This window comes from Peromyscus leucopus, chromosome 13, assembly GCF_004664715.2.
Source record: "Peromyscus leucopus breed LL Stock chromosome 13, UCI_PerLeu_2.1, whole genome shotgun sequence".
In the NCBI taxonomy this organism is placed as follows: domain Eukaryota; kingdom Metazoa; phylum Chordata; class Mammalia; order Rodentia; family Cricetidae; genus Peromyscus; species Peromyscus leucopus.
The window spans coordinates 27,418,239-27,431,290 of NC_051074.1; the positions used below are offsets into that span (position 1 = coordinate 27,418,239).

General features: G+C 38.8%; 1 protein-coding gene across 1 annotated transcript in view; it reads right to left on the minus strand.

Moving 5' to 3' along the window:
- Smchd1 (structural maintenance of chromosomes flexible hinge domain containing 1) overlaps positions 1–13,052 on the minus strand; it is a 153,866-nt gene that overhangs the window by 52,601 nt on the left and 88,213 nt on the right. Inside the window, exons 30-34 of the mRNA XM_028874083.2 lie at positions 8,183–8,308; positions 5,705–5,784; positions 5,328–5,485; positions 3,763–3,878; positions 2,275–2,339 (exon numbers count right to left, since the gene is read on the minus strand). Of these exons, the coding sequence (XP_028729916.1) occupies positions 2,275–2,339; positions 3,763–3,878; positions 5,328–5,485; positions 5,705–5,784; positions 8,183–8,308 (545 nt within the window). The remainder of the gene's footprint in view (positions 1–2,274; positions 2,340–3,762; positions 3,879–5,327; positions 5,486–5,704; positions 5,785–8,182; positions 8,309–13,052) is intronic.

Here is a 13,052-nt window from a genome sequence, read left to right on the forward strand (position 1 = left end):
GGACCACAGTTATACACAGTTGTGAGCCAATATGTAGGTGCTGGGACTTGAACGCAGAACCTCTGGAAGAGCAGCCTTCTCTTAACCCCTGAGCCATCTCTCCAGCCCCTGAATTTATGGCTTATAACAGAACTATTACTAAAGAATATCTATCATTTCAACAAACAATCCTGCATACATATTTTGGAAAAAACACTATGATCACTAAATTCACACCACGTTCTAAGGAAATAATCATGCCTAGGCGTAGTTCAAGAAGAATGTATTAACAAATGTGAGACTCTAGACCCAATATCTAGTCAGATTTGCCCCTTCTATCACCACCACCCCAGTACCCCTCCCCAAGAAAATCAACCCAAAATACCAAAGCAGAATCAATTCCAGGTATAAGTATAACACAGCAGATCTGAAGTGTTCTTAGAAAGACCTGTTCACAGTATTTGCTCTTGTCTGGCACCTGTGAGGTGAGATTTATGACAGATACTCTGTACTTGTCAGTGTGGCTTATACTGATCAAACACTTGTGTTACTACAGTTCCTGCTAAATGCTTGCTTTTTTCCTGGAAGCCTGCAAGTATGGTATTCAGGGACTGGCTATATTAGCACTCCCCAAAACATATCTAATCAGCTGGGCAGTGGTGGTGCACGCCTTTAATCCCAACATTTGGGAGGCAGAGGCAGGTAGATCTCTGTGAGTTTGAGGCAAGCCTGGTCTAGAGTGAGTTCCAGGACAGACTCCAAAGCTAGCTGTCGGGGGTGGGGGGATCTAATCACCTCCCCTGCATAACTTGATATTAGATAATTAAAGCACATCTTATGAGATCCACCAGGAGAGGACACTTTAAAGCCTCTAACTGCTTCCTCTTGGATATTATCACAAGTCTTCTCTCTGCAGATGTTGCTCTGTGACCTTTACCACAATAATTCACAGCAGTGAGTGAAATTGTACAAAGTTCGATGGGTCCTCCTACTAGTGAATCACCAAATCAATTGATCATGGAATTGTCAACACCATAATATAGAAGAATGTTTTCATAATATAAAGATTTTTTTTTTGTTGTTTTTGTTTTTGTTTTTTTGAGACATGGTTTCTCTTGTGTAGCTTTGCGCCTTTCCTGGATTTTGCTCTGTAGCCCAGGCTGGCCTCGAACTCACAGAGATCCGCTTACCTCTGCCTCCCGAGTGCTGGGATTAAAGGCATGCACCACCACCGCCCGGCTAAAGACTTTTTAAAGATGATTAATAATAAAAGAAAGTCTCAACACATCTGAGTACATAAAAACCTAGAACTTTTGTTCAAAAGACCACAAAGAGTGCAAACACTAGCCTTACTATGAACAAAGATATCTAACAGAGGTCACAGTGTTACATGACTGACACCCCAGAAGTAAGGAGGCTAAAAGCAGAAGGCTTGAAAACTCAGGCCCCTGAGGTGGACCAGTGGGTGAAGTGTCCCCCGTACAAGCACGAGGCCCTGCGTTCAGACCCTGGCGCCCATGTATCTGCAACCCCAGCACTGTTCACTGGCTGGCAAGCCTGGCCAAAACGGCAACCTGCAGAATCATTGAGGTCCTGTCTCAAAAATAAAAACAGTGGAGGACGATACAGGAAAGCAGCTGACATCCACCTCTGGCCTTCATGCGCACCTGCACACACACACTTAGATAACACACGCAAAAATAAATGATTATACTAAAGTGCTCTGATATCATGAAGAAATTCTTGTCATGTATTTTCTAGGTTCTAATGTTAATACATCACAACAACTTCCCTCAAAAACATTTTTACAGAGCAATATTTAAAAAACAAAACAAAAACCAAGCAAACACTACCTTTCTCCAAATAGCTTCTGAACATTTTCTTCTTGATCATAAACTACTTTTTCTTAGGTAAGACTGCAAAAACCACTAACCTCGGGCACAAAGCTACACAAAGAAGCCCTGTCTCGAAAAAACCAAAACAAACAAACAAACAACAAAAACAAAACAAAACAAAACAAAAAAAAAACAAACCCACTAACCTGAATTATTCATATTTTAAATGTTATTTTTTTTTTTTAATTTTATGTGCACTGGTGTTTCGTCATGGGTCTTGGGTTCCCAGGAACTGGATTTACAGACTCCAGTTGTAAGCTACCATGTGGGTGCTGGGAATTGAACCCAGGTCCTCTGGAAGATCAGTTAGTGCTCTTAACTGCTGAGCCATCTCTCCAGCCCTAACCTGAATTATTCTATACTGAGCACACATAAAAATGGGAAATGATTTAAGTAGTACCTGAAATAGAAGCAGCCATCTTCTTTGTCATTATCTTTTATTTTATTACAACTAAATGTTTCTGCCTAGAAAGGGGAATAGAAGAGGGAGAAAACAAATGTTAACAGAGTATATTCAGTATGAAAATTCACACATGTGAAAAACTGAACAGGCTCCATTTGGATTTATTCTTTTTTTTTTTTTTTTTTTTTTTTTGGTTTTTCCGAGACAGGGTTTCTCTGTGTAGCTTTGCGCCTTTCCCGGGACTCACTTGGTAGCCCAGGCTAGCCTCGAACTCACAGAGATCCGCCTGCCTCTGCCTCCCGAGTGCTGGGATTAAAGGCATGCGCCACCACCGCCCGGCCCATTTGGATTTATATATGGATTTATATATTCATAGGTACCACTGGACTCTAGTCCTAAATTAGTAAAGACTCAGATTGCCCAGCTGGTAACTTTAAAGCTTTTAAACAAGCTAGCTTTTAAACCAGATTTTTGTTTGTTTTTTGAGACAGGGTTTCTCTGTGTAACTTTGGAGCCTTTCCTGGGATCACTCCATAGCCCAGGCTGGCCTCGAACTCACAGAGTTCTGCTTGGCTCTGCCTCCCGAGTGCTAGGATTAAAGGCATGCGCCACCACTGCACAGTTAAAACAGATTATTTCAATAAACAACCAACACTGAAGCAGGTTATTAAATTGGGTGCTCTAACAGTTTTTGGGATTTGGTTTCTCATATTTAAGAGTTGTCTCATATTTACTACAGGGAGTCCCTGCAAGTGACTGTTGAGTACTTGAAATGGGATATACAACTAGAAACACCCTCATTATTGAATGATTTTGAAAATACCAGGCTAGGAACATGCCTCCATGCATAAGAGCTTACTGTGTAAGCATGAGGACCTGAGTTCAAATCCCAGAACTAACATAAAAAGCTGGGCATGGCTGTATGTTGCAGTAGTCCCAGAATTTGTAGGGTAAATGGAGAGGATTCCAAGATCTCACTGGCTAGAGCAGCAAGTGAGCTTTTGTTGGTTACAGACCCTATCTCAGGAGAATGAAGAAATAATAGAGCAACAAAGGTAGATACCTGACATCCTCCTCCATCACCTGCATGTGCAAGCATGGGTGTGCATGGAATCATATTATCCGTGCACTCACACATATGTAGCACATACCCACTTATCTGCACAAATTAACTAGTCAAAGAATGTATATATTCAAGTACTGAGGACATGCTGAGATGGTAACTTTTTATATATTAGATGAACAATATTTAAATTATTTTACTTCTTTTTTGATCACTTTTTTGTTTACTTGTTATTGTGAGACAGAGTCTCTTCTCTCTACATATGCCTGGCTGTTCTGGAACTCAGTATGTAGACAGGGCTAGCCTCAAAAATCACAGAGCCCTGCCTCCCTAGTACTGGGTTAAAGACATGCACCACCATGCCCTGATGACCAAATAGATTATACTACTTTTAGTTTCTGAACCCGATTGCTATTACTCACATTTGTTGGTGGCCGGCTCACGCCACTGGACAGCTTCCACATTTTCATGGAAATGCGTGTTGGATTGATATTTTTGATGACATTACCACCTTCAGAGATCACACTAACCATAAAATCTGTCATGTAAACATAAAATTTACTTATTCATGTAATAGTAATATTCTGGTAAAGACAATAAGGCTATTCAAAGACACAAAACAAAAAGTAATGGGACCATTACTTAACCAGGAATCTCTGAAAATGATTCTAGGAAACTGTTAATTATGACGGACAACTTTCTAGGGCTGAGTCAGACCATCAAGTTTTCCTAAATAAATCTTAACAAATTGATCCTTGCTACTAATATTTCCTTGTCATAGCTTCAGTTTGCCATGATGTAAATCTAGCATGGAAAACCAAAATAGTGTGACCATATATGTTTAGAATTAGGCTGACTGGTCACAACACTGTATGCCATATGTATTTAGAGAATAAAAAATATTTTACTTTTGCCGGGCATTTGTGGTGTACACCTTTAATCCCAGCACTCAGGAGGCAGAGGCAGGCAGATTTCTGAGTTTGAGGCCAACCTGGTCTATAAAGTGAGTTCCAGGACATGTAGGGCAACACAGAGAAACCCTGTCTTGAAAACAAAACAAAACGTGTTTTTTTTTTTTAAACTTTCTTTTACGCTTTAACTAGGTAAAGTAGCTAAAGTACTATATGTAACATCCCCATTATATTTACTAGCTATATATCCAACATTTTGTTTGTACCTGTTATATTTTATAAATTCAAAGAAACAATTTTATTTTGCCCAAATTGAGTACAAAATTTATGAAGTATAAAACCTATGGATATGTATATTTAAAAAATTACTGTTAAACGATTTTAACCCTAACCTTTTGGTATGCTTCTTTCACACACAGGCATTCACCTCTTCAAGAAAAGAAGATTTGTAGAAAATACTTGAATAAAGGACATACTAATTTCCTATTGACAACAATAGCCAGTGTGTATGATTACTGAATCATGTCCTACATTAGTCTGTATTTACTGAACACTGTAAATATTTATGACTAAAACAAAGACTCTAAGTGAGCAGTTACTTAGTGGATGGTTGTTGCTTTGAAATACTTTAATACATCCTGATGCAATTTATTTCTACACAATTTAAGCTAATGGTCCTGGTTTCAATGGCTTTACGTTTCCACTTAGTTCTTATTTCGTGTTCTTTTTTGTTTCTGTCAGATGGTCTCACTCTGCAGCCAGAGTTGGCCCCAAATTTGCTGCAATCCTTTTGCCTCAGCTTCCAAAGGGCTACACCAGTCTTTAGCTCCCATTTAAAGGACTAACCTCAGACTCCTGGTTTATATATGAACTTTCAGTCACTCTTAAAATTAAAGGACTACAAAACAACAGGATGAGAGGAAGAACTGCTCGGTCTTATGTATTTTCGTTATCATTTAAAGGCAATGACGTGTATTTTTTTTATCATACTGAACACCAAACATAATTTATCCCATTAATATTATTATAAGGGGTATTATCACTAAAGATTTATTTGAATACTTTCCAGTACTTACCAGTGAATATGCCACCTGCTATGAAAGAGGCATCTTTGTCATATTTAACATTGAGACGAATAGGCTTTTCAGGGTCCGGAAGAATCATGAACTTAATTGTAGGTCCTTCTATGGTACTCTTATTATAGACACCTTTAACCTGCACAGTATGTACTCCCCTAACAACAATGGACAAAAAGAAAGGCAAGGTTCAAATTACATTGTTATAACTGAATCCTTCAGAGATAATTAATACAAAGACTAATTTTTTTAGAGAACATTATTATTTCTACTCTTGTTACAATTCTTGTCTAACACTATAGAGTTATTAATCTTAAATTCAGAAATTATAAGAAAAAAATCAATCTCTGTAAAACTATAAAATTTTCTGTTCTTACCTTGGAGCAAAAACAGTGAATACCCCCAAATTGGCTCTGCCTTTATCATCTGTTTTATGCTGTTGGTTTGAAGGTAATAGCTACAAATAAAACAAAATAAAAAGATTGATTAAAAAATTCTTGAAATAGGTCAGGTGGTGGTAGTGTACACCTTTATTCACAGCACTTGGGAGACAGAGGCAGGCGGAACTCAAAAAAGGAAAAAAAAGAAAAGAAAATTCTAGAATCTATCAAGTTCTTTTCTATTACCATGTTTCTAGAATGTTCTTATTTTAAGCTATATTTGCAAATAACTATTAAAAGTAAAATCTTCAAACCTAAAATTAGTTGAAAGAACATGTAATCACATGCTCTAAAAAAACCACTCAAAAAGTTATCAAGCTGCAGAATACTACATTGGCTGTATTGAGATCAGCTAAACGTCAAATGAGTTCTGTTTATGACTGGGAAGTATAGGAGAAATAGACTCATATATACTCAAGTGTGGGCATCACAAACAATCTTTATTCTTTCTTTTTACTCTTCTTGCTGTTTATTTGGGCGTGTGTGCTCCTTTGATCTTTCTGTTGAACACTACCTTCACAGTAATAACCAATGATTAAAAGAGACTGTCAGTGTCCACTTCCAGTAATGATTAAGTCTGAGCTTTTAACAGATGCTTCTCTAGAATCTAGAGCCACAGCCATATTCTGAAGGTGGAAATACTATTTAATTTTCTTGGAAACAAATATTCAGAAGAAAAGAAGAGTGCATTGGCTGTAGTAGCAGAAAATCAGACTCTCCTAAATTCTAAGTTTACAGAGGCACAGGCTGACTTTATGTGGTTAGGCAGTGATTAGGAAGGGAAATGAGGAGTAAAGCCCTCTGTCCTGTCTCATTTCCCTTTGGATCAACTATCGGTCAGTCAATTTTTCCCATAGGGCCCCAAATTCTTGTTCCTAAGTCAGAGATGTCTTAGATCACATTTTATAGCAGTAATCTTACAGCCTTCTTTGACAGACCTAAAAATCTTGATTTTCATCACTTTACTAGGAACACGGATTATAAATACCACATTTTTGTGACTTTATAATTTCCCGTATCAACTTTTAGAATCAACTTGTGAGATCCTGGGAGATAGCGGTTGGTATTCTGTCTGAATTAATTAAACTCAGGAGCTCTGCCAGTTTTGGACAGTATCATTTGTTCTATTTTACTTATAAAACATCCGTGAATAGACGCTCCAGACTATCTGAACATAATCTTCAGAAACATTCTTGGAACTGACTGGCAATAAATGAGCCATAAATTTCCTTCACTCTATTGGTGCATTGTAAAAATTAAAAAAAAAAAAAAAAAAGTGTAAGGACCGGAAGCTTCTCCTCTTTAACTTTGAATAAAAAGGGCCTCCAACTTGCACCAGGTGCCTGAAGTTTCTACTAGCTTCTCAACAGCTGGCTCTCCCAATATACATGGGAACAATTAATACCTACAACTATGTGTGCTCCCATATTTACAAGGTTATATTCACAACTGCCCCAGTGAAAGAGTGAGGAGCAGAGGACCACCATCCCAGAAGCCAGTCCAGCGCTAGCTCTTTGTAGGACGACAGGAACCATTCAAACTGTGCCAGGATGGCCGCTCACTAGATTAGTTACAAGCTACAAACTTCACTTCACCAACTGTAAAGACTCTCTGACTTATATTAAGCACTAATAAAGATGACGTGAGACTGCATTTTTGAAAAGAGAAGAGAATGTGACACCTGACACTATCATGAGGATAAAGTGCTCATCTTTGGGGAGTGCAAGAGGAGAGGAAGTGCTAGATATCAACCACAGATTTTTGTGCACTCTAGAAATCATTTTCCTGTTGAGCTACACTATCTTAAATTTTTTTTCTTGCCAGGCGGTGGTGGCGCACGCCTTTAATCCCAGCACTTGGGAGGCAGAGCCAGGCAGATCTCTGTGAGTTCGAGGCCAGCCTGGTCTCCAAAGCGAGTTCCAGGAAAGGCGCAAAGCAACACAGAGAAACCCTGTCTCAAAAAACCAAGAAAAAAAAAAAAAAAAAGATTAATTGGCCGGGCGGTGGTGGCGCACGCCTTTAATCCCAGCACTTGGGAGGCAGAGCCAGGAGGATCTCTGTGAGTTCGAGGCCAGCCTGGGCTACCAAGTGAGTTCCAGGAAAGGCGCAAAGCTACACAGAGAAACCCTGTTTCGAAAAAACCAAAAAAAAAAAAAAAAAAAGATTAATTGATTTTATCTTATGTGTATGGGTGCTTTTGTCTGCATGTATGTCTATGTTCCATTTTTGTGCCTGGGGAGGCTGGAAGAGGGCACTGGATCATCTGGAACTGGAGTTACAAAAGGTTGTTAAGTTGCTAGGAACTGAACCTGTGTCCACTGCAAGCGCAGCAACTGCTCTTAACCACTGAGCCTTCTCTCCACCCTGAAATATAGACTTTTCAGTGAAAAATATCCCAGGAAGTCTGAAACTTACCCTTAAACTGTTGACTTTTATGAGACTTATTTTAACATGTGAGACTAATGCGTGATTATCCCACTGATCACAAAGTTGAACAATGAGAGGGTTCTGTAACTGTCTTCCATTGATCACTGGAAGGGGCTGAAATAGAGACAAACATTTTAACAAACACAAACAAGTATGTGCCGAACAATGTAATTACTTTTATAGTAAGGTTATATTTATAAATTGCTTCTTTCGTCAATGAAAATAAACTCTGGAAAGCCAATTTAAGTATATGACCATCTTATAGAAAAGATTAACAATCTCTTTAAAAGAAAAACAGCATTTGACATTATTTGCTTGTAGCATCAATATGTAGTTTAACACTTCTGTCAGTTTTCAAGCTTATATACAATGGCATTTACCAATAACATTTAGTCCCTGACTAAAGATGATGTTAACAACAATCCATACCATAAGTTCAAATGCTTCTTGTTTTCTCTCTAGCAAGTATGGAAAACTTGTGCAACTCCAGAAATCCACGTAGTGATGTATTAATGGATACATTCCAAGGGACACATTGTTAAGTAAGATACCACATCAAGCATCAATCTCATGGAAGATGTTAAAAGTTAAATGGGAGAGAAATAATAAAGTAAAAAAATGGAAGCTGACTGATTACCTCACTCCTATCCATGTTTTACTTCCTCTACCCTCCTGCCTTATTTGAGTTAACTAGTTAATCAAACAAGGTTGCAGTCTGCCAAAAATGGAAGAAAACGTAATGCTTTGCTATGGATAAGATACCCAAACAAAGAAGAATCTCACCAGTACAATGCTTGGTTTACAAAGCTAACGATGACCATCACCCAAGATGACAAACAGCTTGGGTTTATAAATCACTGAGAGCTCCACATACTGCCTGCTCTGCTGTTGGTGTGAGTCTCTACTATCTAATCCACCTCCTAGGGTGGGTGCAGGCAAGCCCTGCCAGTCTCAGTGACCCCCAAACGTGATTACACCATGCTAGTCCCAGTTCACTCTGTTCCCTAAATGTGGTACAGATGGGGATCACAAGTTCCAGCCCTACCCTAACTGCTTCTAAAGGATGTTTCTCAGTAATTAAGACTTTAAATTAAGCTGTAGTGGTTTTTCAGGGGAAAAGTAGAAAATGCCAAATTACAACATCAAATGTCTCTGAATATAAATGTATTCTGTCACTTTTATGTTTTAGCAGGTTATTATTTCAGTTTCTTCATTCATAAAATGAATAACGCATGCATACACGTGGTGGTTTAAATAAGAATCCCCCGCCCCCCCCCCCCAGGCTCATAGATTTGAAGGCTGGACACCAGGGAGTGACTATTTGAAAGGTTAAGAGGTGTGGCCTTATTGAAGGAAGTGTGTCACCAGAGGTGGACTTTGAGGTTTCAAAAAGCCCATTCCAAGCCTAGTCTTTCTTTTCCTGTTGGATCTAGACCCAGACGTAGAACTCTCAGCTACTTCTCCAGCAACACGTCTGCCTGCAGGCTGCTATGCTCCCTCAATTAAATGCTTTCTTTTATAGCATGGCTGTGGTCATGGTGTCTCTTTACAGAAATAGAACATTGACTAATAATATAGTAACACAATTTTTCCTAATGACCACACTAGCTATCTTTCAGTTAGCATCTATGAGAGAGAGTAACAATTAAGTTAGGAACCGCTAGGATGACCAGATGTTAAATGATTACTTTTCCAGCCTCATTTACTTAAAAAACATTGATAACCAATAAGTAATTTAGTTCCAAGTTTCATTTCAAAGTTTCTGTTGATGCCGGGCGGTGGTGGTGCATGCCTTTAATTCCAGCACTCGGGAGGCAGAGGCAGATGGATCTCTGTGAGTTTGAGGCCAGCCTGGACTACAGAGTGAGTTACAAGAAAGGCACAAAGCTACACAGAGAAACCCTGTCTTGAAAAGAAAAAAATAAATAAAGTTTCTGTTGATAATTTATAGTATCTACAAAATAAATTTACAATAATTTTTAATAAGCTGTCACTATTGTTTACATTCTACCTGGTAGTATGAACTTCTTTTTCTGCCTCAAAAGTACACTATTTATTTCAGAACACATCAATAAATTCTTTATTTGGCATCAAGAGGTATAAAAATGTTAATATGTATATAATGTTCCCAGATAAAAATAAATGCACTACCTTTTCCATGAAGCCCTTTTTCAACACATTATATAAAGAAGAAAAAGGGAATCACAATTTTTTATAACAAATTATTATAACAAATTTCTGTTTTCTCATAAATCAAAGGGGTACTATCAAACTAGAGCACAGGTGTGAGCTCTTCTTTTGGTTTTTTTTTTGAGACAGGTGCTGTGGAACAATCTTTGTACACTGTAAATATGTATCACTCTCATTGGTTAATAAAGAGCTGACTGCCCATAGCTGGGCAGGAAGAGACTGGGCGGGAGAGCCAGACTAGGAGGACACTTAGTAAGAGTGGAGTCTTGAAAATGATGCAGAAGCAGCAGGACATGTACAACATAAGGTAACAAGCCACGAGCCATGCGGTAGCAAGTAAGGGACTAGAAATGGGTTAATTTAAAATGTAAGAGCTACTTAGTAACATGTGTAATCTATCGGCCTAGCGCTTATAATTAATATTAAGTCCTTGTGTGGTTATTTGGGGAGCTGGCTGGTGAAACTGAGAAGTCCATCCACAGACAGGGTCTCACAGCACAGCTCAGTCTAGATTTGATCTCAGGATCCTCCTCCCTTAGCCTCCCAAGTGCTGACTACAGGCACTCTGTAGAAATGTCTAAACATTAGACACAATTTCTCAATAATAAAAAAGAAAGCTGTGCCAAACTGAAAGTACTTACATAGAAATGCATTATGGGAAAGGAGGAGGGTCAGAAAGATAGGGAGACTGGAAGGCACTGACGGACAAGAATCTGAGTTCAAGAGAATGTGTGTCTTTGTTCTCTCACAGACAATATCTCCATTCTACTAGAGTCTAACTGCTGTTGAAATGGGTTTGGAGGATTCTTAATGTTTACCACCTAATTCACTGGATCGAGTCTGTTTAAATCATATGCTTGTTCTTGTTATAACATTATTATTCTCATTAATTCAAACCCTGAAATTATTGCAGCATTTTTACACGGCTCTTTTTTCAAACTGTTTTTTTCTTTTATAAAATTATAATGTTAAGTAGTTATAAAAAAAAAAAATCCATGGCTGGGGAGTTCATGGGCCACAGGGTTGAGACTACTATCCTTTTTCTGCTAAATGGACATAAGTATCAAACTATGTCCTATCTTTATACCCATTTTTTTTTTTTTTTTTTTTTTTTTTTTTGGTTTTTCGAGACAGGGTTTCTCTGTGTAGCTTTGCGCCTTTCCTGGAGCTCACTTGGTAGCCCAGGCTGGCCTCGAACTCACAGAGATCCACCTGGCTCTGCCTCCCGAGTGCTGGGATTAAAGGCGTGCGCCACCAACGCCCGGCTTATACCCATTTCTTAATGCAAAAACTCACAAATGGTTGAAATACAGAGTAAGTGTGTGTGGAGTGTTCAGCCATGAATGTGGCATCTATATGACATACTCCCTCCCACCAAAGTTCAGGAACCATTATGGGGAAGAGGGCAGAAAGACCGTAAAAGCCAGGGGCTGGGAAGGACTTGACAGGGCTGCTACACTCATGGATTCACAGCAGCTGTGGATGCTAGCATGAAAGCTGTATAAAACCAAGCCAATCAACATTCCAGTATGGAGAGAAGAGGGGATCATGAGCCGCCATTACTGAAGGAGGAGCTACTGACGGTCACTAGCTTACGGGAGAGGTAAAGTAAGTTTCTTTACGGATGAGGCCCCTGGAAAGTCGACCACACTCTGGGGTGGCTTCAAATACACAAGTATATGGGAAGCACAAAATGCACTTGGTGGTGGGTTATTTTTTTTTAAAGGACATTAAGTTGGAGGTGGCTGTTGATCTGGGCAGAGTTAAGTCAGTGGCTCTCAACCTTCCTAATGCTGCGACCCTTTAATACAGTTCCTCATGTTGTGGTGACCCCCAGCCATAACATTATTTTGTAACTGTAATTTTGCTACTCTTATGAACTGTAATATAAATATCTGCGTTTTCCAATCCCTTAGGCAACGCTTGTGAAAGGGATGTTCAACTCCGGGGGTGGGGGGTGGGGGGGGTATGACCCACAGGCTGAGAACTGCTGAGTTAAGGGGAGGAGTGAGGGGCATAGATATGAATAAAATACAATGCATCTGTAAAGGAAATTCTGAAAAACATTGTATTTTAAAAATGCCATCACCATAAAACTGTAAGTATGTAAGATGATACATTTATTATCATTAAATCCATCTTGTTATTTAACATTATACATTTTAAGTATATACAATTTTAATTTCTCAACAAAATGTTTAAATTTTTTTTTTTACTGGATTATATGTAGACCAGGCTGGCCTTGAACTCAGAGAAATTCCCATCTCAGGGCTGGAGAGATGGCTGAGGTTAAAAGCGCTGCCTGTTTTTCCAGAAATCCAATTGAACTTTTCCAGAGTTCAATTTCTAACAACCACATAGTGGCTCACAATCATCTGTAGTGAGGTCTGGTGCCCTCTTCTGGTATGTAGGCATATATGCAGGCAGAACAGTGTCTACATAATAAATAAATCTTAAAAACCTAACTCTGAGTGCTGGGATTGGATGTCTGCTCCAACCATGCCACCACACTAAATTCACTAGATTCTAAAATTATCAGTAAATTAAGTCAGCATAGGTAGGATTTGCCAGATGTTTGCAAAATGAATATTTAAGACAAGTATTTTCACAGAAAGTCCATTTGTATTGGTGCATTGAAATATGCTTTACACAAACTTCAACAAGACTG